Here is a 27,359-nt window from a genome sequence, read left to right as displayed (position 1 = left end):
CACGCCACTTCAGCCAAGTGCAGCACGCATAATCGATAGAGCTGGTCGTAAGATTGATTGCACCACACGACTCAACAAAAGACAGGAAACAACGACTCGATTCATTTCTCCCCCAACGAGCACGGCGAGAGTGTGCCCACCAGTTTATCATAAGACCCTCACGCTTCCGTTTATGCCCTCCCACCACCACGACCGCCCTCTCCGACAGCCACCACCATGAGTGGACGGCTTCTGGCAGCGGGGATCGTGCCCCTTAGCACGCGACGCGCCGCCGCTCTCCCAGAAGCCGCCGTCCGCCAGTATCACCGCTTCCGCTTCCCGACCGGCGGTCTACAGCGCGCCGATGCTGCGATACGAGCGACGCGGCAGCGCATGTGGTTTCCGGGGAACGCCTTCCACAATGCAGTGACGGCACGCAACGCCTCGTTCGCGAGGTTCTTGCCAAAGTTAGCGGCCAAGTTTATCAGGCTGCCGGCTATGTTTGGCGGTATAATGATTGGCGGCGTCGCATGGATACAGTATCAGGCTATACGTGAGTGTGCTCGGTCCCATGGAGAGGAGGTCTTGGGAGCCAAGAAGGAAGGGGGGGGGGGAGAGAGGAGAAGAGACAAGGCCCAGGAGGCCGAGGCTAACATGTCACAGAGGTCAGCAACTCGGCGACGGAGATGTACAAAAATGCGAAGGGCATAGCCTCCGACACGGCGTCGACTGTATTTGGTGGCGCAAAAGACATCGCCGGCCAGATAGGGAGGGGATGGGAAAACACAAAAGACTCCGTCGAGATGCCGGAATGGATGCAGAAGATACTGCGGCTACAGGAGGAAATGGGAACAGGAGGCGGTGAACGAGGGGGACCGGACCCAGGAAATGAGCCACCGAAACGTGGCAAGACCTCGGCAGCACTGGCAGGCGCATCGGCAGGCGCTTTCACTGTTGTGGAAGATGACAGGGACGGCGAGGAGATTGCAAAGGACGACCAGATGATGGTCTTGACCAAGAAGATGATCGAGATCCGGAACATCCTCTCCAAGGTCGGCCAGTCGAGCGCGCTCACCCTACCGTCCATTGTTGTCATCGGATCACAGTCCTCCGGGAAGAGTTCTGTGCTAGAGGCCATCGTGGGCCACGAGTTCCTGCCCAAGGGTTCCAACATGGTGACAAGAAGGCCAATCGAGCTCACACTGATCAACACGCCCGAGACCAACGCCGAATATGGCGAGTTCCCTGATCTGGGCTTCAAAACGACAGATTTCTCGTCCATACAAAGGACCCTCACAGACCTCAACCTGGCTGTGCCGGACACCGAATGTGTGTCCGACGATCCGATCCGGCTCAGCATCTACTCCCGGAGCGTTCCAGACCTGTCGCTTACCGACCTGCCAGGTTATATCCAGGTCGTCGGCCAGAATCAGCCCCTTGAGCTGAAGCAGAAGATCACAGAGCTGTGCGATAAGTACATACAATCTCCCAACGTCATTCTTGCGATATCTGCGGCAGACGTCGATCTGGCAAACTCGACAGCATTGCGGGCGAGCAGGAGAGTAGACCCACGGGGTGAGAGGACAATTGGTGTCGTCACCAAGATGGATCTGGTTGATCCTGTGCGAGGCGCGGCCATCCTGTCCGACAAGCAGTACCCCTTGCGCCTCGGCTATGTGGGAGTTGTCACTCGCGCACCTGGTGTCGCAGGGCTGTTCAAGAAAGGCACGGGTGGCAATTTGACATCGGTCATTGCGAAGAACGAGAATGCATATTTCTCGGCGCATCCAGTCGAGTTCGGAGCTGAGGCCGGGACCAACGTTGGCACACTCACCCTGCGCAAGAAACTTATGCACGTCCTGGAGCAGACTATGTCCGCCAGCCTTCAGAGCACGCACGACGCCATCAAGCAAGAGCTTGAGGAGGCCACATATGAGTTCAAGGTGCAATATAACGACCGACCTCTGTCAGCAGAATCATATCTCGCCGAGAGCCTGGACGCATTCAAGCACTCCTTCAAACAATTCACCGAGGAGTTTGGCCGACCACAAATGCAGGAGATTTTGAAAAAGGAGCTCGATCAGCGTGTGCTCGACCTTCTCGCCCTGCGCTACTGGAATAAGCCCATCACCGACCTATCACGGCCGCCGCCGGAGGCCGACACGCTCGCCGACCTGCCCAAGGCTGACCGCGACTCACCCTACTGGCACCGGCAGCTCGATGCCTCAACCTCCGCACTTACGAAGCTCGGTGTGGGCCGCCTGGCGACGAGCGCGGTGGCAAGCGCGATTCAGTCGCACATTGAGCAGCTGATCTCCCGGTCGACGTTCGCGAACCACCCGTTCGCACGCGAGGCCATCACGAACGCCGCATCGAGTATCCTTAACGAGAGATTCTACAGCACGAGCGACCAGGTCGAAAATTGCGTCAAGCCTTACAAGTTTGAGATCGACGTCGAAGACCGAGAGTGGGCAGTCGGTCGAGAGCGCGTCGGCAGCGTGCTGAAGGGCGAGCTGGAAGCGTGCCAGGGGGCGCTGTCGAACCTGGAGAAGGTGGTCGGCGGGCGCCGAAAGCTGAAGGAGGTGATGAACTTTGTGGACAAGTGTCGCAAGGGTGATATCATCGTCGAGGGAGAAGGGAGGATGGGTGCTGGTGGATTTAGTGCTGCGTTATTGGAGAAAGGTACGAATTACCAACTCGAAAACCTGTTTATCCTGGCTCACCATCTTAACTGACACACCCTAGGCCGAGAAGCAGTCTTCCTCCGTGACCGAGCCGACATAATTAATATGCGCCTCCTCGCCGTCAAATCCCGCCAGTGCAAAGACCTCAAGAACAAGTATTACTGTCCAGAGGTGTTCCTGAACGCGGCGGCCTCCAAGATCGCCCAGACCGCCGTGCTCTTCCTCAACGTCGAGCTGCTGTCCGAGTTCTACTACAACTTCCCGCGGGAGCTCGACGTGCGGCTGGGCCGGCACCTGTCGGAAGACCAGATTGAGCGTTTCGCCAAAGAGGACCCCAAGATCAAGAGGCACCTCGAGGTCATCAGGCGCAAGGAACTGCTCGAGCTCGTGCTGGAGAAGATGGAGAGTCTGAGGCAGCTCGAGGGACGGGAGAGGCCGCGGCACGAGGCCGAGGCGAAGCGGGAACGGGGTGGACGATGGGGTCTGTTCTGAGATGAATCATCTGCAGTGCGGTTGTTTGATCTCTATGCGATACCCGTCGTTTCACCAAGTTCATGTCTAGTCATCCACGAGAAAGGGGCGGAGGAGTCAACATGTTTCGGTCATTCACTGAAAGACTGAGTTATCAACAAGCTGCTTTCTCTCTACTCACAGCGAGCCGTATATAGCATCGAATTACACATCTCAGATCATGGTCCGACGTTTTGATTGCCTTCTGGGTATTCGCTCCCATTTCTTTACTCCAGATCAATGGACTGGCACATGCCGTAGACAGTGTACGCTTTACATTCCGCAAATCGCGGTTCGCAATACTATGTACTAAATGTAAATATCGTCTGTGTACATCGCTTAAAACGCCGATCGTGCCCCCCAAGCACCATGATGATCACAACTGTCATACAACACAGGATGGCCAACATGCTACGCCGGATCCGTGCTCATCTGTAACGTGACCTCCCACTTCAACGCCCCGCCCTTGCCGTAGCCCTTGCCGAGGCGGTTCTGCACGATGCGCCCTATCCGCTGCCTCAGCTGGCTCAGGGCGGTGTCGTCGCAGCCGCGGATAACGCACAGCTTGACAGCGGCCATGCAGAGGCCGTAGTGGACCTGCCAGAACTGCGCCTCGTCGACGCGCGACACGGTGGGCTCGCTCTCGATCTCGCGGACCACGCCGTCGGTATCGGCGCTAGCGCTCTTGTCCGCAGGGCCGGAGGTGTCGGTGCCACCGTCGGATCGGCCCTTGTAGGACATGAGGAGCATCAGGCCCTGGGCGATGGCGAGGCGCGAGCCGAGGACGAACATGGACAAGGCGATAGCGATGCAGATCAGGCGGTCGAGCCAGACGAAGGAGGTGATGGAGAGCAGGGGGAGGAGGAGCATGAGGAAGCTGAAGAAGAGGGTGAGGGAGTGGAAGGGGTTGGCGAGGATGTCGGGCAGGAAGCTGGCGAGGTAGGAGGGCCGCATGACGCGGCTGATACGGGCGTGGTTCTTGAGGCCGTACGCTGAGACCATGGTGCTCAGCGCGGCGGCGAGGGAGGCGGTGTCGACCTCACCGGCGCTGACTGCGCGGTCTGCACCGTGACCATGGCTGTGGGCGTGCGGGTGGTGGGGCGCGTGCGAGCCGACCCCCTCGAGGACGTGCTTGAAGTTGTGCGAGAGGAGGTCGAAGCCGCCAAAGACGAGGAAGACGCTCAGCGCGAAGCCTGCGAGGACCTCGACTCTCTGCAGCCCGAAGGGATGCCGTATGCTGCTCCTCCGCCAGACCTCAAAGTTCCCCAACACGTCGACGCCCATGCAAATCGCGGCCGAGCCGACGTCGAAGAAGACGAGGTGCGACAGCGCTGTCATGGCCAGCGAGCCGCCTGCTGTGAAGAAGACGTATGCCGCGACTAGGCCATGACAGATACACCAGTAAAAACGGGCACGCTGTTCTTTATGCATCGAGGCCCATGCCTCCTTGAGGGTCGGCACGGGGAGGGAGGCGGGGAGAACTGGAGGTGGTCGACGGGGCGGTTCCTTGATGATCTGGTGCTGCGAACTTATCGAGGAGTGCTTGTACTTGTGACCACGACGCTGCCCTATGTTCTTGAATTGTGTGATACAACGTTAGCCCCCATCTAATCGTGGACAGGAGAACTACAAGATAGTGTGCCATGACAGGCGCCTCGAGGGAGAACGTACCGACTTCACAGGCGACGTGGAGATGAACTGAGTCTGGAAGTTGAAGGGACTGGTGGTGGTAGAAGTCGGCGTCGCGGCCGAGACGGAGACATCCGGGGCTGAAGGAGGGTCGGACATCCTGCTCACTGGCCGCCTTGGCGAGGCGGCCTCGAGGGGACTGAGGAATGCGCGGTCTCGGGAGGGAAGGAAGAGGTCGTCTATATCATTCCAGTTGCTGGAGCTGCCGTTGCTGGAGCGCGACAGGGGCCTATCGAGGTCGATGATCTCTCCGTCGTAGTCGTCGTAGTCGCCGTCTTCAGGAGGGGGCTGGATTAGGAGGGGGAGGTTTAGTGGAGGAGGATCATTGGTCAGACCAGAAGCCATGTGCTCCAGGGTCGACGAGGTGGCCAGGAGAGAGAGAGAGAGAGAGAGGAGAGGAGGGCGAGAGGATGGATGGATGATTCAGAAAGTCTGGAGTAATCTGAACCCTTGTCAACCTAGATGCGGTCGGAAGGAAGAGGGGTGGGCCTGTTCGCGATAGTACTGTACAGCTCCCAGCAGAAGGAAGCCAGTGGCTGGATTGAGTCTAGTGCACGACAATTTCACAATAGTTCTGTAGATCAGGGCGCGGTCTTCTGGAGTTGAAGGAGAACTGATTGTATTGACAAAGAAGACGAGGGGAGAGACGACTCCGCTATGTATCAAGAGAAAACGCTGAGCACGAATTGGCCCGCCAAACCTTATTACGTATGTCTCCCTTGGAAGCAAAGCGTGCGCGAGAGAGCTTAATTATTTAAATAGGACTCTATATACAATTCTGAGCATTGATGCTTGTTCATCAGCCTCGCCGCACTCAGTGCCTGGTGCAGGGGGTGGATTCAGGGACGGCCCCTCCCAAAAGTCAGGGGCTCTAGCGCAGAGTGCCTCCGCAGTGCTTGTGCATAGCACTAGCATAGCACTATACTTCTATAACTGTAGTAGGTCGGTAGCATAATGGCTTCTGTGGTAACTTGGTTCGGCAGGCATTTCTTGCCAGTTAGCAACCCTTCCAACCTGGCACTTGGAGGTTGCGCGTCGTAGTTACATTGAAATGAACGCGACAACCTCCTTCGCTCAATGTTCATCCTGTGACCCAGAAGCGGATGCCAAGGGCATTCCGTCTTCCATCAAACCGCCGCTTCTTAAGCCAAGTATTTGAAATGTGAGGTCCCGCCTGTATAGGCGAGCCTCATTCCGCCTTACGCTGCAAAACCCAAGACGCTGACCTCAGCGTACCCCCCAAAAACAGCGCCGCGCGCCCACCACCATGGAGCCATCAACCCCAGTGCAGAATGTCCAACCAGATGGCATTGGTGTCACAGATCAGTCGCAAGCGCAGAGCCAAGCGCAGACTGCCCACAAGCGGAACCACTCGAGCGGAGGTCTCTTTTCCAAATTTTCCTTCTCACGAAATCCATCGGAACAACCGCAGAAGACCAACCACCATCATCAACCACCCCAGTCGAGCCCACGTGAGGCAGACGAGAAGGGCCATGCCCCGCTGGCCACATCACCAGCACCGCCAATCGTTCCGCTATCGATCGCCAGCGCGTTGCAGCAGCAGAAGACACGTCGCCGTCGGGGCTCTTTGAGGAAGGTCGCGCTGCTAGGGCGCGGGGCGCAGAGAGAGCGGCGCGAGGCCAGTCGAGCCAATCTCATCATCGACGTCAAACAGGCCGAGGCGTGGGGCACGGACATGATGAACAACAATGGGCAAGATGAAGAGAGCAGCGGTCTGGGCCTGGGGATATCAGATGCCACACCCCGTCCCTCCATGGACGGGTACGCGAGGAGGACGACCACAAATAACACTGCACCTGCCGTGGCAGCAGCCACCACTCTGCTTGCTTCGACAACGGGAGGAAAATCAAAGCCCAAGGTGGAAATCGACGAACCCACACCGACAAGCCCCACGATAAGTTACACGACGACGGACGATGAGGACGCGCTGCACATGCGGCCCAACCCCTCGAGCCGCGGCGCCCCGGAGCTTGCATCGTTAAGTTCTGGGTCGGACAGCTACTTTGGCCATATCGAGGCCATGCCCAGGCGGAGGACCACCATCAGCCGGGCCAGGTCGCCATTGATCGCAGCCACGTCTCTGCTGACGACTGAGGATGACTGGGACTACTCGGAGACGGAGTGGTGGGGATGGGTCATCTTGGTCGTGACCTGGGTCGTCTTTGTGGTGGGCATGGGCTCAGTATTTGGTGTCTGGGGCTGGGCCTGGGATGTTGGAACGACGCCGTATGCACCGCCTGAGCTGGAGGACGACCCTACCCTGCCCATTACCGGTTATTATCCCTCTCTGTTAATATTGACTTGTGTCATGGCTTGGGTATGGGTTGTGAGTGCTTGGGTGGGCATGAAATACTTCAGGCATGCCAAGATTAGCGGGGACTGAGGACACTATCAAGAAATTCTTAAAATTCACCTTCGCTACGGTGTTTGAGCATCCGGGGAAAGGGTTTGAGGGCAGCATTTGTCGTCCAGGTAACCATATATACCATAATTAGGGTGCCAGTGCCATGATGAGATACAGGCACAATTTACTGCGTCATCTGACTAGAGGGAACTTTTGTGAAAGGATGAGGTCTGCAGGCTCTGGGGAGAGTAACATCGAGATTGGTTTCAAAGCACCACGAGGGGACAGCCCAGAAACATTCTACAGCCGGATCAGCGAGCAATTTGCATGCAGAAATCACCGAGTGACAATATCGCGCAGCCGCAGACTCATAACCGATATACTATCACATTAATCGAAGGCATTGCAGCGCAAAATAACTCAAAATTCCAGTGCGCATCAAGATTCCATCTAGGATGGAAGATGAACGTCCATGCGGGATGATGATATGTTTCAAGGACAGTCTGCAAACAGTCACTCACCATGGCGCAAGATGAAGAGTGCGAGGCCATGGCATGCTCTTTTGGATTTGGGACGTTCATGTTCTGAGCTGATGGGTAGAATTATTGCTTCAGGTGAGCCCGTCATGAAAAGTTGCCCAGGTACTACTGCAGTATTGTGTGCGGCTGCTGGCTACAGAAGGCGGGCATTTGTGAAGGCGGGCATTTGTGGAGGCTGGTGAGCCCCTCTCAGCCTCACGGCCCCACTGGCAGCACAGGCCTTCAGCAGGCCCCTCACCCGTGAGGCTGGCGTGGAGCATTTGAAGACATTGCCAGACGGTTCGAGCAGAACAGCGAATCTTCTATGCTGAATCTATTACGAGCATCTCTGTCCATGCACACACATCTGCATCTGTGTTTCCCTATCCCACACAAAGATAAGGCTCAGCCACTGCAGAAGTTACGAATCTTGAAGTGGAAGAATTCTTCGTTCTTGAATATTGGTCGCCTTGGGGTCTGAAAGTGGGTCTTCTCCAGGCAGCTAGCCCCTGTCCTGGCCAATCATGACAGCCCAGCCGCGCCTGCCAGAAGACGATAGAACCCAAAGGTCGATAGAACCTGCTGGAATTTCCATCCGCACTAGTCTGCGCCAGGGGGGTGAGCCCAGAGCATTATTTTTTAGCTGCCGCAGCTCTCACTTCTTCTATCAACCAGCTCGCAATTCCTTTCCTTCCACAATTCAAACACCCCCAACACACAAACACTCTTCCATCTTTGCACTCTTGTACGCAAGATCGCATTCTTCTCTCAGACATCGCAGCCGTCGCGTTTCTGAGTTCCCTATTTCTCTCTCCATTTTCCAGTGATACCCACAAGGTAAGCAGCAGCAGAACCCACACATCGTCAACAGCTCCCCCTCCCCCACCCAGCCCACCCCTCTTCACTATCCCAACAGAGAGTTTCTGGGCCAAATAACGATCGTAAATCCTTGTTTTTATGATTCTATTGAATCGGGCTCTTTTGTTTGGTCTTCTAAAGCACAACGTTCGGCTTGCAATGCAAGCTGTTCGCACGGACTGGAGACAAGGCTGCCGCTTGCTCTTTGCCTTCCACAGCGACCCGCCACACATTTTGGCAGACCAACCCTACCATAAAACTACAGCACCATTGCCACAACCACCTTGCACATTGCTCTTTTCAGACAATATTGCTAACTCTTCGCCCGCAGTCTTTCACGAGTTTACGATCCTCTGCCCAACATGACTGGCGAAACCTTCGAGTTCCAGGCTGAGATTTCTCAGCTTCTCTCCCTCATCATCAACACCGTCTACTCTAACAAGGAGATCTTTCTGCGAGAGCTTGTCTCCAACGCTTCAGATGCCCTCGACAAGATCCGCTATGAGGCCCTGTCCGACCCAAGCAAGTTGGACTCGGGCAAGGACTTGCGCATCGACATCATCCCCGACAAGGCGAACAAGACTTTGACCATCCGTGATACTGGTATTGGCATGACCAAGGCTGTAAGTATCATCTCCCTGTTGAAAATATTTCGGATACTTTACAATTCGTCCAATCACACACACTAACAACCATTGTCAGGACCTCGTCAACAACCTGGGTACCATTGCCCGCTCTGGCACCAAGCAGTTCATGGAGGCCCTCACTGCTGGCGCTGATATCTCCATGATCGGTCAGTTTGGTGTTGGTTTCTACTCTGCCTACCTCGTGGCAGACCAGGTCAAGGTCATCTCAAAGCACAATGATGACGAGCAATACATCTGGGAGTCCAGTGCTGGCGGTACCTTCACCATCGCTGCCGACACCGAGGGCGAGCAGATTGGCCGTGGTACCAAGATCATCCTCCACCTCAAGGACGAGCAGACTGAGTACCTGAACGAGGCGAAGGTCAAGGAGGTTATCAAGAAGCACTCCGAATTCATCTCGTATTCCATCTACCTCCACGTCGAGAAGGAGGAGGAGAAGGAGGTTCCTGATGAGGACGCCGATGTCGAGGAGGTCACCGAGGAGGGTGACGACAAGAAGCCCAAGATTGAGGAGGTCGACGACGAGGAAGAGGGCAAGGAGAAGAAGCCCAAGACCAAGAAGATCAAGGAGACCAAGATCGAGGAGGAGGAGCTGAACAAGCAGAAGCCCATCTGGACCCGCAACCCCTCCGACATCACCCAGGAGGAGTATGCTGCCTTCTACAAGTCGCTCTCCAATGACTGGGAGGATCACCTCGCCGTCAAGCACTTCTCTGTTGAGGGTCAGCTCGAGTTCCGTGCCATCCTCTTCGTTCCCAAGCGTGCTCCCTTCGACCTCTTCGAGACCAAGAAGACCAAGAACAACATCAAGCTCTACGTCCGCCGTGTCTTCATCACTGATGATGCCACTGAGCTCATCCCCGAGTGGCTCAGCTTCGTCAAGGGTGTTGTCGACTCTGAGGATCTGCCCCTCAACCTGTCTCGTGAGACCCTCCAGCAGAACAAGATCATGAAGGTCATCAAGAAGAACATCGTCAAGAAGTCTCTTGAGCTGTTCACCGAGATTGCCGAGGACAAGGAGCAGTTTGACAAGTTCTACTCTGCCTTCTCCAAGAACCTGAAGCTGGGCATCCACGAGGATTCTCAGAACCGCCAGGTGCTCGCCAAACTGCTGCGTTACAACTCTACCAAGTCTGGCGATGAGCTGACCTCTCTGGCCGACTATGTCACCCGCATGCCTGAGCACCAGAAGAACCTGTACTACATCACCGGCGAGTCCCTGCCTGCCGTCTCCAAGTCTCCCTTCCTTGACGCTCTCAAGGAGAAGGGCTTCGAGGTCCTCTTCCTCGTTGACCCCATTGATGAGTACGCCATGACTCAGCTCAAGGAGTTCGAGGGCAAGAAGCTCGTGGACATCACCAAGGACTTCGAGCTTGAGGAGACCGAGGACGAGAAGAAGCAGCGTGAGGAGGAGGAGAAGGAGTACGAGAGCCTCGCCAAGGCTCTCAAGAACGTCCTCGGTGACAAGGTCGAGAAGGTCGTTGTCTCCCACAAGCTGGTCGGAGCTCCTTGCGCCATCCGTACCGGCCAGTTTGGTTGGTCTGCCAACATGGAGCGTATCATGAAGGCTCAGGCTCTCCGTGACACCTCCATGTCGAGCTACATGTCTTCCAAGAAGACTTTCGAGATCTCTCCCAAGAGCCCCATCATCAAGGAGCTCAAGAAGAAGGTCGAGACCGACGGCGAGAACGACCGCACTGTCAAGTCCATCGTTCAGCTCCTGTTTGAGACCTCCCTGCTGGTCTCTGGCTTCACCATTGATGAGCCTGCCGACTTCGCTGGCCGCATCCACAAGCTCGTCTCTCTGGGCCTGAACCTGGATGAGGAGCCTGAGGCTGCTGCTGACGCTCCTGCCGCCTCTGAAGCCACGCCTGCCGCTGAAACTGGCGACAGCGCCATGGAGGAGGTCGACTAAATGCTTAATACGGAGCTCGGGTTCACAGGGTACGGCGATCGCATAAAAACTGGTTCAGGAGTTTGGTACGGGTTCTTCGGTTTTCTTTTTAATGGCGCCCCGACTGGCATTTTGCCAGTACAAACTGCGCGATAATATCATGTTTTTCTGCCTGGAGTGTTTTAGTACCTCTCAGAAAGGGTGAGCAGAATAGCACAATCCTAGGTAGACAATGATGATGCAACGCTAGATCAACTCATGTCCCTTCATGCATGCTTGTGCGAAATGTATTTGCCTGCGCCTACGATGATTTGAGGCCTCTGAGCCTGTAGTCGCTCAAAAGACCAGCGCTGCAGGCCCGCATCCTTGAGCGTGGTCAAATTCCGGGGGTGCCCTTGAACTGCGTTGCGGCCTATCATGAAAGGCTCCCTTGATTCTGTAGTTGCTGTTCTTTTGTAATTACGAAATTAGCATTACACACTAGTGAAGCCAATGACTCGCCTCTTGCCATAGGACCAGTGAGTGACCAGATGAGAGGAAACAACCAGGCCTGACCTAGTCACATAAAAGGGCTTCTAAGGTCCCAACAACACTCGCAGTAAACGGTGTCTTTATCTTCACTCCATGTTAAGAAAGCCCCAACGGCTAATTGGTATATCATCCCGACTGGACTTCTGGCGACGAAGAGATCCTTGTCCGCGACGGCTACGCCTGTATACAAGAGCCAGAATAGCACCAGTGACCACTGTCAAGCCTAACCAGGCAGAAATGAAGATCCAAATTCCTCTAGACATGGCGATACCGCCTTGCTTATCAAACTGGAAGAAGTTCATACCAAAGATGGACTGTTCCCACAAGAGGGGTCAACAAGTTTCTGGGATGCTTTTGTTAGGTGGAAGACTCACAGTTACGAAGCTACCAGGCAGATAGATCGCGGAGACGATCGTGATCATTCGGACCACCTCGGTTTCGTTCGCCGAATGCTCTGATATCACCGCCAACTTCTTGGTCACGGCACTAGTCTCCTCCGCGAGCTTCTTCATCTTCAGATTCAGCGTCGCCGCCTGTTCTTGATTGTGGAGGTCTACCGTGAGACTGATCTGTATTCGAGTCAGATAAAATATCCTCACTGCACTGGCCGTCGTGCTAGCAAAGTGTGTTGGTTTCGGGAAGATAGGACTCACTAGATGAATAGTATTGTCTATACGGTCCTTTAGCAACTCGAGGCTTTTCACATGGCTCCGAACACTGTTTTCCACCGACAGGATGGAGTCCGTACTGCTAGAAGATGTTTCCATGCTCAGGCGAAGCGAGGAGAGCACTTGGAGATTGCTCATACAGTACCCAGTTGCCAAGTCTGTGTAGTCTTTGAGCATGCGTAGTCTTCGCAGTTGTTCGAAAGATTCTTTCCCAACATCCGAAGTGTCTGCGACCGCAGCGAGAATGTTCTGTTCACGAATGGAGGGTAGTTGGAGGTTAATCTCGAGACTTTGTATGACATGGTTGATGGGGGGGGAGGGGGGTGACACCAGCACACGACACTCACAATCTTGTCATAGTCTTCCCCCATCCATCTCAGGTATGGTCTCCAGTACTGAGCGTAGCACTGCAGAATCACGCTATGTAGACTAGTCGGACTCTCATAAACACCGTTCACGAGATCTGATGGGTTCCGTGTTCCCGCATCAGTTGATGTTAGTTTCCTGTACAACATACTCTCTTTGCTGCAATGGATCAGTATGTACAGATCGCGATCAGCTTCGTGTCGATGGTAAACACCAAGATGTCGTGTCGACCAGGGGTTTTGGCCATTGCGGTGATTTGGCTCCATATAGTTCAGTTTATAGAGCAACTCAACTAGTATAGCATCAGCTTATCATGTGTAATTATCAGATCGTGAAAACAATCCTTACAGCCCTGGTTCTCGGTTTCGTAGAAAGCATCATTCCCATTGCAAGCCTCAGTATGCTGTGGCTCGTCTCCAAATGCCAGCAATACTTGAAGAAACTCAAACCGCACGTGGTATGATTCCAGAAGGATCGCCATCCAGAAGGGGCTTATGTTCAGCGGCTCTATTGTGCTGTTGGCGGAGATAGATCTTGCAAGTAGGATGGGTAGCATTAGTCTTCGCGTACAGACGTCTTCGAGGCATTGCATGCGGTTGCAGGCAGTTCGTAGCGTACATGATGCGCGTGCCCAGCCATTCTGTGCTGCAGAGGAATTGCGAGAATTGTTCTTCTTTCTGAATCCTGGTCGAACGAATGGTGTATAGAGGGGCATAAGTTATTTGACGCGATCATACGACGACTTTATCAACTTACTATCTGTCAGGTCGGACACCACGAAATCACCACCATCCATCAAGAACACTTCATCAGGCTGTATTTGCTGCTCCTCCAGAAACTCAAGTATGCGACGGCGTGTTATCATGGTTAAGAGGGCATACCAAGTTGTGCCCGTGGGTTTCTGCAAGTGCAGGTAGACCAAATCTCAAGGGCTCTGGAACTATCCCCTTTGTCTTGTGCCAGCGGACGTTCACTGTCGACAGAACTCGGAGAACAATTATTAGAGCAGACTGAGTAAGTATTTAATATTGAAATGTCATTTGACTTGGACTATCAAGTTTTGCTGCGGAAAAAGCCTTGGGCATCAAGGTGGAATGATTCCACATTGACACTATCATGTAACCATGTGAGATTCGAGAACAGAGGCAGTGGTGGGCGGCGGGGACCATTGCAAAACACTTACCTAACAACAAATTGAATCCCCATGGTCCTGCGGATAAAATGCCTTGGAGACCGTCCCAGTGCTACCCCGCTCTTAGAATGTGGAAGAGGGTCGAGATAAGCCTTACCACAGTTGAGACGAGCTCCCCAAGCCCTGTACTGGGCAAGACTTATTTCTCACTCTTCATCCTGGCAAAGCATAAGTGTGTCACAACGTCATCATCAACGCCATGGTGCCATTTCGAAGCGCCCAGTCTTTGTAGCTACTGGACCAAATCATGGTAGAACTCGTCACGGGGACGCAGCTGGCTTCTGCGAGCCTTGATGCATGCTGCCATCTCCCTGGCAAGTCTGAAGTTAGCAAAACTTAACGGAAAAGCCTTAAGAGTCGGGAAAGCTTTGCCTTAGCTGGACCTAAGCATGAGCAAGAATCAGTTCTCCGCTGCCTGTAAAACATTCATAGCCTAAGCCCTACATGCTTTCCAGTGTAACACTAACCCTAGACAGATTTTCAGGACAATAGAAACTCCATTGGTTGCAGATATGCTGCAGTAGAGATATCAGCTTTGAGTCAAGTCCGTGGCGCAGGCTCCAGAGAGGGGGGGCAACAGGTACCTGAATATTGAAATCATAGACGGCGGGGTACCTCTCTCGTAAGTAACTCGCCAGCTCCGACAATGTGATAACATATCGGCTATATTTCGGGGGCATAATGACCTTCCCCATGTTGTTTTGTGTGCGGAGAAAAAGCAGCAGGTTAGAGACACTCGAAGCGACAGCAAAGATGGAGTTGGGAAAGACGATGTTTTGCAGCTTGCGAGAGAAATATGGTTCCAGTCATATGCGGTTATTTTATCATCGAACCCTGAGTGCAAATATGTTGGGCATCCACCTTGGAGCCTGGTTTGCATCCATCGACCTGTAGGACACGGCAAGGACGGTCCCCTGCAGGACACCAAAATGTCAAAAGAAAGAAAAACAGGGACACACGGACACAGGTGACACTCACGCCCCATCCGGCCCCCGCGCGTGTATGCCAGCTGCGCAAGCCACCCTACTGCATGCACACAGCTCTCCCACGCCCAATCTGCAGGTGCTGCCGAGACGCCGTCTTGGTTGCCCACAGCAGGGAGCGAGCAAGTGCTGACGTGTCTATCGCACCTCTTCGGAAAGTTTCACTAGCCCATTCTAATGCCTTGCTGTCCAATGACCCTTTCCAGTGTGGCAGCACACCTGGGACCTGTACAGCCTGCTTCGAAATGCTTCTCATAGTACTGCTGCGAGATAGGGAAAATGTAATGAATTAACCGCAATGAGTACTATACAGGGGTAATTAATACACATAGAGGCGATCACGAAAGTCTCACTGATACTTTTATAACGCTACTGAGCGGTCCGTGATCGGCGGAACTCCTCGTGACTCCTCTTGCTTACCAAAAAGTCAGACAGCCTGCTTCCGCCATTTCAGCCTGATCCCCACCATGATCGGTTTGTTGCCGGGAAAAAAAAATTATTCTATCTTCATCTTCATTGACCCAAGTAAAAGCCTCATTTTTCAAAGATGGCAGGTGTCGAGGGTGACGTGGCAAGACCTCAACTCCGGTAAGAAATCCTCAGCGCATGCGCTGGTATCGTGGAAGGACTGAGTTGTAACTCTTCTCTCGTCCCAACAGGCAGCAATTTACTAGCTTTCAAATCCTGGTACGTGCGGCATCTGCAACGATGATCGAACTCAATGAGTCACGAGCTGATAAGACTTCGGCCAATAGTGCATCGTCCTGAGTGGTCTTATAGGCACAGGCGTCTTCGTCACGAATGCTGACGCTCTACAACTGGCCGGTCCCGGTGGCCTGTTGCTTTGCCTCTGTCTGCTCAGTATCATCACAATAGGTGTTAGCGAGACAGTGAGCCATCTGGTGCAGCTCTTCCCTGCGCCCAATGCGATCTTTGAATACGTGTCAACCTTCGTGGACCGTGAACTGGCCTGGGTGGTTGGGCTTGCATACTGGTCTGTTCTATCTACTCATGTAATTAATACGAGGGTGGGAAAACTCACTTTATGCCTCATAGGTATGCATGGACTTCTGTCTTTGCTACTGAAATGCTGACAGCAGCGACCATTATCCGATATTGGAAAGCATCTCCCTTTTTAACATCTATAATTTCCTACGTTGTGATCCCTATCATATTGGTCTTCATCAATACTCGGCATGTTCAGGTATCATTACTCAACCCTTCCTCCTCGACTCTCCTAGCATAGATTACTTATTTAGCTCTAGGTCTTTGGGTGGATTGAGGCTATTGGAGGAGTTCTCAAGGTTTTCCTCATGACCACCCTGACTATTGCCATTTATCATGCGGCTGACTCTAGTTGGCTCTCCCCCCTCCCCTCCTTCTCACAACACATCGTCGCATTGCTGACACTTATCAAGATAATGATGGAGGCAACCAAGGACGTACGTGATTTTGATCAAGTTTACTTCTCAAGCAGACAGTTAACCAGGTCTTAGCAATCAATGTCGGGATCGCCCCGAATCAACAGTACACAGACCACGTCGGCGTTGCCATCTGGTGAGCTCTCTTTTTTTTTTTCCTTTTTTAAAAAAATGCAAATTACGATTTTCAAAAGCCGCTGATAGAGATGTAGTGTGGCATTGCCCCTCGTCGCGTGGAGTTTCGGTGGCATCGAAAGTACAACCATGGCAGCTTTTGAGACACGGCCTCTACGCCGGCAAGGCCTAGTGGGTGAGCATCAGCAGCCAAATTATAATGCTCAGTCTCCATCAAGAAGCTGGGGGCATCTATCATCGCCGGCCAATCCTCTTCACCGGGCTTGGAATCGAAATACCGGTTTCAATCAGCACCGCGGTGATCGGGATCTGAAGAGTCTAAAAGATATAGCGTGGGCATCCAATTCAGTTCATTGGATTGCTGTCTTGCTCTACTTACTCTACAGCCTCGCGATTGCCCTCACCGTTCCTTGGGACTACCTCTCGGCCCCCTGGATCTTTTCACTAGAAGGTCCTATCATCCACTTTGGAAATAGCACTTGTGGAGACACCTCAATGGCCGTATTCGTGCCATTTTGTAATCACACAGCTAGCCCTATTGACGATACACAATACTCGCCAAATTTCTACTTGCCAGGCTTTGCAGACTTTATTAATGCATGCTTGCTGTATAGCGTTGTGTCATGCGGAAACACAGCTCTTTATATGGCCAGCCGTACCTTGTACGGCCTAGCCAGCAGCAAGGAAGGCGAAGCTGGGGGCAACGAGTTCGTCCGTGGCATCATGCAGACAATTGGCTCAGTTGATCCAAGGTCCGGGGTTCCCGTGTATGCTGTTGGCCTGTCTTATTTAATTTTCTGCTGGATTCCGTGGCTCGGTTTCAAAGACAACGAGGAGTGGGTAGGCATGGAGGATGTGAGTTTCGCAGTATTAAGTTTCAGCTTGAAAACAGGGCATACATATGTACTGACCGTGAATCTAGGTTCTTGCATTCCTTTTCGTCTCGTCGAGCATGGCCTACATTGTGGTCTGGACAGCTCTGTGCCTCGCGTTCATTCGATTCTGGTATTGGTAAGTTTCGCAAACATGGAGGCACAGCTGGGCAAATTATTTACCGTTTAGCAGGGCCAGAAAGTGCGCGGATGGCCTCGATCATGACCATCGGCGGTTTTGTGAAGCAAAATTCCGTTACCATTACCGAGAGCATGTGCATTACATTGTTCCACAGCCTCTAGCTGCAGTGGTCGGCTTGGTGGGATGTATTCTCCTGATCATTGCGTCGAGCTCAATCTGGTGGAACATCAGGGCTCCAGTCTCATTGGCCTGGCAAGTGGGTGTTTATTTCATGGTAAGTGATCTCACTTAATTCCAAGTCCCGTCTTTATTATTAAGAGTCCTCATACTGCGCAGGAGGCGGCTATGCTATTTTTCTGGATCGTGATGAAAACAGTATCAGGTTGGACAAGACTCTATGTTCATCTTGACAACAACCCTTCGGTGCTCCAAGAGCGTTTGGATGACCTTGTTCGTGTGGCGCTGGAGGGCGTGAGGCGAGAAGGAGACCACCACATGGCATCTCTCGAGAATGCCAGTACCGTAAACGAGCAGGAAAGAGACCGATCGCTTCCTTCTCTGCCGATTTTTGAAACGCCGGGCGAAATTAACTCTAGCACAAGTCATTTCTCAGTTTCTGTCTCACGGAGGAACTAGAAATAACCAGTAGTAAAGGCATGGGAAAGTTTGAAGGGAAGCCTCGCGATGCAGTCAGCGTTCATCTAGACCAAGCTCAATATTAGACAACGTTTCTGTATGCAAAGCGAAAAAAAATTCCAGAGACATTATACAGACTCGTTTAGATAATGATTATACTCAAGTATACATTTATTTGTCATTCTTCATTTGAATCATACCAGCTTCGAAATGCAAAGACTACTTCTACTTGATCTGTGCTATTAACGCGGCGTTCAAATGTGACAAATATTGGCCGTAGTCACTCACAATAACAAAAACCCCGAACTTATGCAGAAAATTCCGCAAGTGTCGAAATCCCTTTTAGGTTAGAATGCGCATAGAAAGCATGCATCCACGAAAGAGAAGGCTGCTGAGCGGTAGCACGCAGACATTTCAGCTGCGACGTACGCGCACACCTTTTGCGATCTTACATACACTCGATACGCCGCCACCTGCGGCTTCACATGCATCCTACATGACCGAAACTTTGTACCTCCCTCTCCACACTTGCTGAACACCGCAAAAGCAGCATGACAGAAACCATACCAGTAAGGGGCTCTCGGCCCAACATCGACAGCAAAGATGAGATGAGCAGAGACGCTTATCTGAGTGAGGTGATCTCTCCCCGCTTGGAGAACGCCAAGCACTATGCAGGACGCCGAGACTCCTCAAAAGAGGTAGCCTTCTTTTGCCGTTCAGAACTGGAAGAAATATGGGATACGGAGGCCGTCAAGACCGTCTTTTACAGATTGAGTGATACACAACAAAGAGTCATCAAGGACCAACTTCTTCTATTCATCTCGTTTCTCGCCCTCGTCGGTATCGGATCGTCTTGGTTCTCCTCGTGCGAGGATCGATTGTTCAGCCAGCATGACAGGGCCAAACTGAGGTTCACCGACGACGACGGGCCCCGATCGAAGGAGGAGCTTCTCGACACATTAGCCTTTCCCATCGCGCGAGCACTTCAGTGGAGGGAGCAGTACATGTTCAGACCGGCGACTGTAACACTTGATCCCGACGGGTGGGAGATTCAGAAGGTCGACTGGCATCGACCCTTGCCTTTTGAGAACCCCAACACCACGCACCCGACTCTGCCTGCACACGGAGACTCTCCTTCTACGAATGACTTGGGATCGGGGACAGTGCGAGTGAGTGTCCAGGACCAGATATTGTTCGCATGTCTCGATTATCCATATTTTTCTAATGCCAGACAAAAGTTATACCAGATTCCTCAGGAATATGCCAGTTTCGGAAAAGCTGGCACAGAGTGGAAACCGGTTCGTCGCAAAATTCCTATAGCAGAAAATGCGTGTGCCTGTCATGCTGAAGCTCTGCAGCAATCACCACCATTGGTCGTTGTGAAGTCGTTCTCTGCCAGTCAGCGTGTAGTAGACGAAGTGAACAACATGGTATTCCTGAAGCAGAGCCTAACACGAAGTCCGAGCATTGCTATCCATGATGCTATCATAGAGCAGAAGTCAGAGGCCGGCGCTTGTTACAGCATCATCCTACCCTATGCAACCTTGGGGGACCTCTCTCTCTTTCTCCGTGATGGGGACTTTGTTTACAACAACGAAAAGCATCCAGTCTACAACATCAAGGAGAAATTTCCCCGGATGGCGGAAGATCCTCAAGGACTCGCCTCGGCACTGCTCGAACAGTGCAATCAATTGGCCAAAGCCTTGAGATTCCTCCACAAAGGGTTCACCACAAAGGACAACGAGTTCAAGGTTTTCTGCGCGCATCTGGACCTCAAGCCCCCAAATATCCTCATATTCGATGAGCCAGGGGGGATGGTCGGCAAATGGAAAATTTGCGACTTTGGGATTTCAGTCTTGCAAGCCAAGCCCACACAGCCCTTTCAACATCAAGACACAAAGATTTCTGCCGTCGGAGACTTGCGCTTGAAGGCTATGGGAAAGACAATTGTGACTATCTCAAAACAGCAGCCATCCACATACCAGCCGCCAGAGATCGAGTGCCCCGTCGCTATTCCAACTGACCGCGGTGGGCGATCGATCGACATATGGTCCTACGGCACAATTTTTGCAGAAGTATTAGCCTATGCTTTCAGGGGGTCCAGAGGCGTCGACGAGCTGCGTCAGCGTCGATTTCTTCGCACACGTGGTGGCTCGCAGGATTATTACGAGAATGACCTCTTTTATACCTTACGGCCTAGATATCCTCCGAATCCCTCGGTCCCAGTCCCTTGTAGTCTCCGGCATGAGGTACACGAATGGTTAAACGAGTTCAACAGCTACGCAGCTTCGTCGACCTCAGATCATCCATGTTTCAAATGCTGGGCAGAGTGTGTGAGGCATATTCTCGAAGTCGACCCTTATAAGAGGCCTGAAGCCAGGACCCTTGCCAAGTACTGGCTTCCTAAGCTGATCGAACACTCAACGGCACATGGGCAAGCGCACCTGCATTTCAGTAACCCCGCTCCTAGAAGAGCCAGCGATGTTTCAGCTATGTCAGTTCCGGTTCATGAGGACTTTTACGAGGAGCCAGTCCGGATCTCGACATCATATGCACTAGGAGAGCCCATGACCGCCGCTGTCACCAGCGACTCCTCGGGGACAAATCAAGATACGAAGGATTTGTCCTCCATATCAAGTAACCAGCCGTATTCGACTAGCATACTGAGCCTCTCCGGGTCCACCAACGTGCTGACATTGTCTTTCAGCGCTCCGCCAGTTGCTCACGATGTTGAAGGAAACAAGCTGATCTATCTGACGGGGCAGAACATAGAGGTTGTCGATCTTACTGTCTCTAGAAATTCACCAAGCGAGCAGCAAGCACGTGTGAAAATTCCTCTGCATGTGGAGAATTGCAAGTGGATGGGCATCCGGGTTGCTACTCCATACGCCGCAATATGGGGTCTTGTCAAGAACACGCCAGTAGTAAGTGCGACCAAGACCATGATCTACACCAACATCTACTTGGAACTCAATTGAACAACGGGGGCTGACAAAATGAAGCTGAGGGTCTATAACGTATCCACAGAAAGCCCATCATCTTTGACTGGGCGTTTGCTATTAGATCTCGTTGATGTCTCAATATATTTCGACTACGCCAAGCGGCTTGCAGTCTCGAGAGAAGGCTACGTGGCTTTGTTCAAAGGCAATGTCATCAGCATTTTCGATACAAGGTCCGTATCATTATGATCTGAAGCAACCTGAAACAGATTTATTCACTAGTCTGTAGGAACAGCGACCCTTTACCCAAAGTGTCGATTCCACTGCCGAAGACAGGCTTGATCACCAAGTTTGTTGACATTGACTTCGATGACGCTGGCTCAAGGTTATACGCCTGGGCCAATAAAGATATAAACGGTTTGCTCATTGTATATGAGATCTCAAAAGATCCGCATAGGGCAGTCCAGCTCTGCCAGAGGCAATTCAAGGTTCGTCATCTGGTCTCTCTCACACACAATATGGTCCATTACTTTGCTATTAACACAAAAGCAGAATCACTTTTCTGGACAAAGGGTTCGGGTCATAGCCCTTCCCTCCCAAAACCAACACGAGTGCATCATTTCTGCCGGACGAAAGCTGTTCCTAGGATGCGTCGATGAGGACCGCCGAAAGCATTTACTGGGGAAACATTCCCCTGGGCCAGGCTGGACGCCACAACCCGCCACAGAACCTCCAGAAGGATCAGATATCGTCGCAGCTTGTGCTTTGTATGGCTCAATTGTCACCCTGCAGGGCGGCAGGCGCCATCTGCGGAGGAAGGCCCAGATTTTTCAGCACGAGATCCGACCGAGAGATAGCATCGACTTCCGGCTGCAAAGAGCCCTAGCAGATCTCAAAGAACCGCCTGATGCTCACGATGTGAACACGATAGTCAAGATGAGTGTCATGTCGTGTAATGATGCTGATGGCCAAAGTGCAGTGGTTGTGTCTCATAGGAAAGGCAAGGTCGAGGTGATCACTTAGAACGTCCAGTGTGTTTCCTGCTACAAAGTTGAGGGCCAACGTGCTTCCAGCAAACAATCACAATCAGCATACTGTTCATCAGGAACTTGACGAGGTCAAGATGACTATTGCGGATCTTGTGAAGATGTATCTAATTCGCAGACAAATATGCTGCGTAATTATGGGAAGCCCACGTGTAGAGCAAATGAGACAAGCAAACCAATTTGGAACCTCCTAGCCGAGTGGTGGCATTGTTTGCGAGCTCTGACCGCAACGAGGATCATATGTTTGATAGTATATCATCTGCAAGCACGAAGCACACCGGATCAAACATCAACCTCTCCGGCTTCTACATTTGATCCCTTCTTAGACCTTTTCTTTCCCTCGGAATGTTTTTCCTAATTCTATATACGGATTAAACATACATAAGACTTAATTTCCTCATTCGTCACTACAAAGCGTAACCAAAACCGCAAAGCCAGGACATCTTGGGCTGTTTTAAGGACACGACACGAGCTTGGCAGCAAATCATACTCTCTCTCGCTCATACACACACACAGGCGCCAATATCTCGTTCCTGCCACCAGAACCAACAACAACATGGGTTCCTCCTCAACGACAACCCTAGTGGCGGTACTCGCCCTCTGCCTCATAATGCTCCTCGCCCTCGGCCTCTTCCTCTATCGCGTGTACTGGGCGGACTGGGCAGACCGAATGAGGGTGAGAAGCCAACAACGCCGGGGTGGCCGCAGCCGAGAGGATGAGGAGGAACAGGCTGGCTAGTACAGGGGGGCGCTGGAGAGGTTCATCATACATCTGCCTGATGCAGTGGAATGGTGGAATAATGGGTGATTGTGTGTTTGAATGTGAAAGAGACGCAAAAGTGCATCGTCTGGAAAAACCCTGTCCGCTCCACCGCAAGACAGGTATGTACACGGGCTTCTGTTAACACAAACATTATTGACAACTCACTCGAGGCTTCACTTGTTTGATGATATCTCCAATAAACACAAGAACGTGGGACTCGATTACGTCAATTTTGAACGCCACCGCTGCACCCACACACCCAAATGACAAGATTCTTGTCTCCCTTCAAACAGAACACCTATCTCCAGCCTCAGCACACTCCACAAAAACAGAGGCTGTGAATGCAAAAAGAACGTAGAGTCGGGCCATTTATTGAAAATCTCGTCTGAGTGTAGAGCTGGCCTTATTCCGAATATTGTCTTCGGTCCTCTAGTTCAAAGAGAGATAAAAACATCAATCTAAACAAATGTGTCTTTGTGGGAACGAAAGTGGTGAAGGCAGTGCCCCAATCATCCTCGCTGCCAGACGCCGGCCGTCCCTTTTAAACCTTGCTCCTTGTCTGTCCGACCCGATTCTTCATGCTGTCGTTGGATTTCGATTTCGCGTGGATTGTGTCTGAATCAGAAAAAAAAAACCCCAGGCCTCCCGTCTAAGCATTACGCCGTCAGCCCTTGGCGATGGGCATTCCAACCTTGGAACCCAAGCCTGTCCAGAACACAGAGCTTCTCTCTAATCGAAAACATGGTTGCTCTTCCTCTGCGTCCTGTCATATAACCTCCTGTCCCTCGTCCGCCTCACGGAACTTCAAACCTCCCTCGACGGCGATGCCACCCTTGACCCACTCAGTTCCTGCGACTTTCTCGAGGGGCCATCGGCTTCTGGCCCGTTTGAGCAGACCTTCTGTGACCTCCATCGCACCAAGCATGCCTGCAGCCTCAAACTTCTTGGCATCGCCCTCGTGATCTCCGTCATCTCCGGCGAACTTGACCCATTGCCACTCCACACGTGCGATCCGGTGACTCGTTCGGCTTCGCATGCGGAGCGCATCGCTCATCCCTGGGGGTGGGTCAAAGGGTAACCTGCTCTCAAGCAGGGCGTAGAGTAACACGCCGACAGACCAGGCGTCCGTGGCATGGCCATTGTACTCCAGACCCATGATCAGCTCAGGCGCCGCGTAGTCCTCGCTGCCGCAACGGGTTGTCAACTTCTCGTCGTCGGCGACGCGGCGGGACAGACCAAGGTCCGTCAAGGTCGTCACGCTGTAAGGATATGTCTGCCAATCGATGCTGCGGTCTGCAAGCTCCTGGGGGGTGAGGTTGACGAGAACATTCTCCAGCTTGATATCTCGATGCACGATGTGGCGTTCGTGAAGGTACTGCACTGCACCAACAAGCTCCGCAAAGACCCTGCGGAGTAGTGAGGGCACAAGCAAGTTGGAGTGTGCGGTAGCCACGTCGAAGAGATCACCGCCTGGGCAGAATGTGAGGACCAGGATGGCGCGCGTCGGCTCGATGTTCCAGGCCATCAGATCTACCAGAGACGGGTGATGTACACTCTGCATGATCTCCAACTCTCGTTTCAGGCTCATTTCCACCCGCTCTTCCGAGGCGCCACCCTTGGGGCCATGTTCACAGATCTTGACCGCAACCAGCGCTTTTCGGTCGAGACTCGATGCAGGCTCTGGTGTGAGGAGGCCGTTGTCGACCATACTGTGCTCTGCCTCGATCTCGTCCTCTGACGCGGATACATGGCTGGTAGCCAGTACTACGCGGCTGAAGGTACCCTGTCCCAAAGATTTGAGCGCCCTCCATCTACGGAGCTTGCCGTCCTTCCGATCTCGGGCCTCAAAGTATTCGTATTTGGGGTTCAGCTTGTTGGCTAAGCTGCTCGAGTCACTCGCCGTCACCGATGATTCGCTCGGTGGCGGGCTGGGTGGTTTCTCTATCGGGGTCAGTCCTCGGGATTCTGACAGGTGTGGCTCTCGTCGGAGGGAAGCATGATTGTGGGTGCCGGGACGGGTCCCTGATACCGTGACCATACGCTTGGGAACGTTAACATGGTCCGGGCGATATTCGCTGATGCTCCTGTTTCGTGTGTGTATTTTGGTCTTGGGTGCTTGCTTGTCGGCATGGCCATTTTTGTTGTTGTTGTTGTTGTTGCTGCTGCTGCTGCTGCTGCTGCTGCTGCTGCTGCTACCGCTGTCCTCTCCAGGTGCATCGCTTGGCTTTGCTAAGCTCTTTCTTTTTGACTGGTTTGCCACAGCCGAGGCAATTGACTCGCCATTGCTCGTAACCAGAACCGATTCCGACATAATGGTAGGCAGCTGCTGGGATGATGCATCCCTCGAGGGTGGGCGACCGTGGAGCCGCTTCCATGGACCTGGGGAGTCGCCGGAGAGCAGTGGTGACGGCAGAGGGGTCACATCCCCCATGGCGGTGATGATGGGGCTCGGGACTCGTGAGCTGGCCGCAGAGCCAAAGCCGAGGCCAAATGCGGCGGACTTGATGCTGGGCGTCCGAGAGAGGGGCTTCAGGCTGGGAGCAGAGGACTTGCGAGACAGGGGTAGGTTGGAGGACCTATGCGAGTCTTGGAGACCGTCTGCGTTCAAGGTGGTGTGGGATCCGTCTGCGATAGGCGACAGGGCCGAGTGCTGGATATATAAAGAGTCGGTAGGAATTTGAAGAGGGTTGCTGGGGCGGAAAGAAGGCGACTTGTAGTGGTCGTGGTGTTCTTCGTAGCCCGAGTCGACGCGCTGTGGGGTCGAGTCTCCCGGCGGCAGGTTCACGATGGGTGTTGGGGGGGAGACGCTCATGGATTGGTCGTGGCTGCTGTCATAACGCTGAGGAGAGTAAGAAAGAAAAGCTGCCGTCAGGGACGAGGGCAGCGCATCGGGGCCCGAGGGGGATCGTGGAGGTTCGAGGGTGGCGTTCATGGCGACGGTGCGGCTGTTTCGAAGGTTGAAATCGTGTAGGGCGTCTGTCGCAGGACCCGCGCTCAGGGACTCGGAAGTTCTGCCGGCATGAATGCGACTCTGCATAGAACCTGCGGCTCTGGTGTCTGGGTGTTGCAGGGATTTGGCCTCTGAAGGTCGAGCAGACATGATCTGGATACCGACGGCGCCGCGGCTCCGTCAGGTCACCGTAGAGGGGAGGGAGAGAAACAAAAAGACGAGTCGAGTAGGTGGAGGGGGGATCCTCGCACACAGAAGGTATCTATCTGTCTGTATGGTCGTCAGAATGCAGAGACCGATAGCAAGGTGTGTTGCCCAACATTATGCAGTGAGTCGCGGAACAAGATTGGCTGCAATCAACTCTGGCGGCAAGCCCGAGTCGCAAAATAAAGGCAAACAAGGGCCCGTCTCCATGTGCCATGGTTCATTGGCGGGAATTGGGCGCATGGTATGCCTATTGAGCGCATTCTCATGTGCGTCCATGCATCATGGTGGATGTTGTGGGTGTTGTTGTGTTGTTGTGTTGTTGTTGCGGGTGGTTCTGGGTCCCGAGGGAAACTTACCGTAGTTTGTGTGTGCAACAAGCAGTTGGGAAGCAAAAACACTGAGCTGGATGGTCTTCTCTGGAGAATCCAAGCCTACCACAAAGCCCCGCGCAGCAGCCCTAGAATTATAAGCGAGTGTGGGCGTGATACTGGCGAGCGTGGAATTGTGGAAACCGAGGAAAGTGAGGAGAGCAGACTGAGAGGGTCGTCTCCAGAGAGGTATTAAATATTATTGGGAATAAAGGAAGAGGGAAAAAAGGAGCAGGCAGATGTTGTCGAGCCGCGTGTGGAGCTCACTCAGCCTTATGGTCACTGCATGATCGTATGGAGGAGAGCGGGTGTTTCTGGTTGAAGCTGCAGCAGTAGGACGAGAGGACGAGAGGGTAGTGAAGGGAGAGAATGGAAACGCAAGGCGATGACGAAGGCTCAGTGGTTTGCGTTTGAAGGTTTTGGTGGGTCTTTTAGAAGGAAGAGACGGGCGAGGTGCAGTGCAGCAAGGTAACGTTCCTACTCTCCATGCTACTACATATTTTAGGGAGGCAGTAGGCCGCAGCAGGGGGGCCGAGTGCGTCTGGTACTCTACTCTAATGGTCCTAGAATATGTGCCACCATCCTACTGCTAAATAGGTGCTGATGGGTCCCTCCCCTCTCCCTGTGCACGCGTGTCCTGCGCCGGTGCCCGCGCCGGTTTAGGGTGGGGATGGAGAAGGGCCCCTGACAACCACTAACTAGAATGACATGCAGTGGCTGCCCATGTCCCCCCCTGGATCTCTGTGCCCCCTCTGCATCACCGAAGCTTTGGTGGGTTCTGCCACCTCCTGCCGCGCGCATGGCGAGGGCTTCGAGTGGATTAAAAGAAAGGCAAGAAATAAAAGGAACCACTGAAAGACGCTTGTTGCTATCTTTTCTTCTTTTCTTCTTCCCTTTCCCTCCTCCTTCTCTATATCTAGTACTTTCTACTTGAAACAATGATTTATGGCTGTTACTTCTTTATCTACACGCCGCCATGGCTTCAAGGACTTTAGT

The 27,359-nt window shown here is 52.9% G+C and overlaps 9 protein-coding genes across 9 annotated transcripts; 4 read left to right on the top strand and 5 right to left on the bottom strand.

Moving 5' to 3' along the window:
* The first annotated feature begins 44 nt into the window (after window positions 1-44).
* On the top strand, window positions 45-3,362 carry M406DRAFT_272612 (uncharacterized protein). Its single transcript, XM_040918153.1, has 3 exons — window positions 45-532; window positions 643-2,661; window positions 2,725-3,362. Exons 1-3 carry the CDS (start codon window positions 217-219, stop codon window positions 3,153-3,155), a joined length of 2,766 nt encoding a protein of 921 aa, XP_040782175.1. The 5' UTR covers window positions 45-216; the 3' UTR covers window positions 3,156-3,362.
* Window positions 3,363-3,593: 231 nt separating this feature from the next.
* On the bottom strand, window positions 3,594-4,895 carry M406DRAFT_239328 (uncharacterized protein; the record flags this gene model as incomplete). Its single annotated transcript, XM_040916089.1, has 2 exons — window positions 3,594-4,748; window positions 4,845-4,895. Coding segments are annotated over 2 exons (1,206 nt in total), but the record flags the coding sequence as incomplete, so codon positions are not given.
* Window positions 4,896-6,571: 1,676 nt separating this feature from the next.
* On the top strand, window positions 6,572-7,426 carry M406DRAFT_354733 (uncharacterized protein; the record flags this gene model as incomplete). Its single annotated transcript, XM_040922987.1, has 2 exons — window positions 6,572-6,644; window positions 6,692-7,426. The coding sequence occupies 2 exons, from the start codon at window positions 6,572-6,574 to the stop codon at window positions 7,264-7,266; spliced, it is 648 nt and encodes a 215-aa protein (XP_040782173.1). The 3' UTR covers window positions 7,267-7,426.
* A 1,020-nt stretch (window positions 7,427-8,446) lies between these two features.
* M406DRAFT_87995 (regulated by circadian rhythms/ telomer maintenance) lies at window positions 8,447-11,397 on the top strand. Its single transcript, XM_040926111.1, has 3 exons — window positions 8,447-8,582; window positions 8,935-9,226; window positions 9,306-11,397. The coding sequence occupies exons 2-3, from the start codon at window positions 8,966-8,968 to the stop codon at window positions 11,163-11,165; spliced, it is 2,121 nt and encodes a 706-aa protein (XP_040782172.1). The 5' UTR covers window positions 8,447-8,582; window positions 8,935-8,965; the 3' UTR covers window positions 11,166-11,397.
* A 13-nt stretch (window positions 11,398-11,410) lies between these two features.
* On the bottom strand, window positions 11,411-13,574 carry M406DRAFT_326601 (uncharacterized protein; the record flags this gene model as incomplete). The annotated part of the gene is made up of 10 exons (XM_040920110.1): window positions 11,411-11,589; window positions 11,626-11,699; window positions 11,904-11,989; window positions 12,050-12,244; window positions 12,329-12,592; window positions 12,691-12,750; window positions 12,861-12,868; window positions 13,058-13,242; window positions 13,328-13,349; window positions 13,466-13,574. The coding sequence occupies 10 exons, from the start codon at window positions 13,572-13,574 to the stop codon at window positions 11,411-11,413; spliced, it is 1,182 nt and encodes a 393-aa protein (XP_040782171.1).
* Window positions 13,575-15,399: 1,825 nt separating this feature from the next.
* M406DRAFT_354729 (uncharacterized protein) lies at window positions 15,400-16,914 on the top strand. Its single transcript, XM_040922986.1, has 7 exons — window positions 15,400-15,472; window positions 15,544-15,571; window positions 15,640-15,878; window positions 15,941-16,088; window positions 16,150-16,326; window positions 16,381-16,441; window positions 16,518-16,914. Exons 1-7 carry the CDS (start codon window positions 15,432-15,434, stop codon window positions 16,610-16,612), a joined length of 789 nt encoding a protein of 262 aa, XP_040782170.1. The 5' UTR covers window positions 15,400-15,431; the 3' UTR covers window positions 16,613-16,914.
* A 701-nt stretch (window positions 16,915-17,615) lies between these two features.
* M406DRAFT_320676 (uncharacterized protein) lies at window positions 17,616-18,263 on the bottom strand. The gene has a single exon (XM_040919422.1). The coding sequence runs from the start codon at window positions 18,058-18,060 to the stop codon at window positions 17,833-17,835; it is 228 nt and encodes a 75-aa protein (XP_040782169.1). The 5' UTR covers window positions 18,061-18,263; the 3' UTR covers window positions 17,616-17,832.
* Window positions 18,264-23,050: 4,787 nt separating this feature from the next.
* On the bottom strand, window positions 23,051-24,387 carry M406DRAFT_320675 (uncharacterized protein). Its single transcript, XM_040919421.1, has one exon. The coding sequence runs from the start codon at window positions 24,361-24,363 to the stop codon at window positions 23,605-23,607; it is 759 nt and encodes a 252-aa protein (XP_040782168.1). The 5' UTR covers window positions 24,364-24,387; the 3' UTR covers window positions 23,051-23,604.
* A 647-nt stretch (window positions 24,388-25,034) lies between these two features.
* M406DRAFT_286089 (uncharacterized protein) lies at window positions 25,035-26,452 on the bottom strand (the record flags this gene model as incomplete). Its single annotated transcript, XM_040918655.1, has 2 exons — window positions 26,352-26,452; window positions 25,035-26,058 (listed from the first exon to the last, which is right to left on the bottom strand). A coding segment is annotated over exon 2 (903 nt), but the record flags the coding sequence as incomplete, so codon positions are not given.
* Window positions 26,453-27,359: the final 907 nt, after the last annotated feature.

Source organism: Cryphonectria parasitica (genome assembly GCF_011745365.1).
Source record: "Cryphonectria parasitica EP155 unplaced genomic scaffold M406scaffold_1, whole genome shotgun sequence".
Lineage (NCBI taxonomy): Eukaryota > Fungi > Ascomycota > Sordariomycetes > Diaporthales > Cryphonectriaceae > Cryphonectria > Cryphonectria parasitica.
Note: the sequence above shows the minus strand (reverse complement) of the source record. Positions and strands in the feature narration are given on the sequence as shown.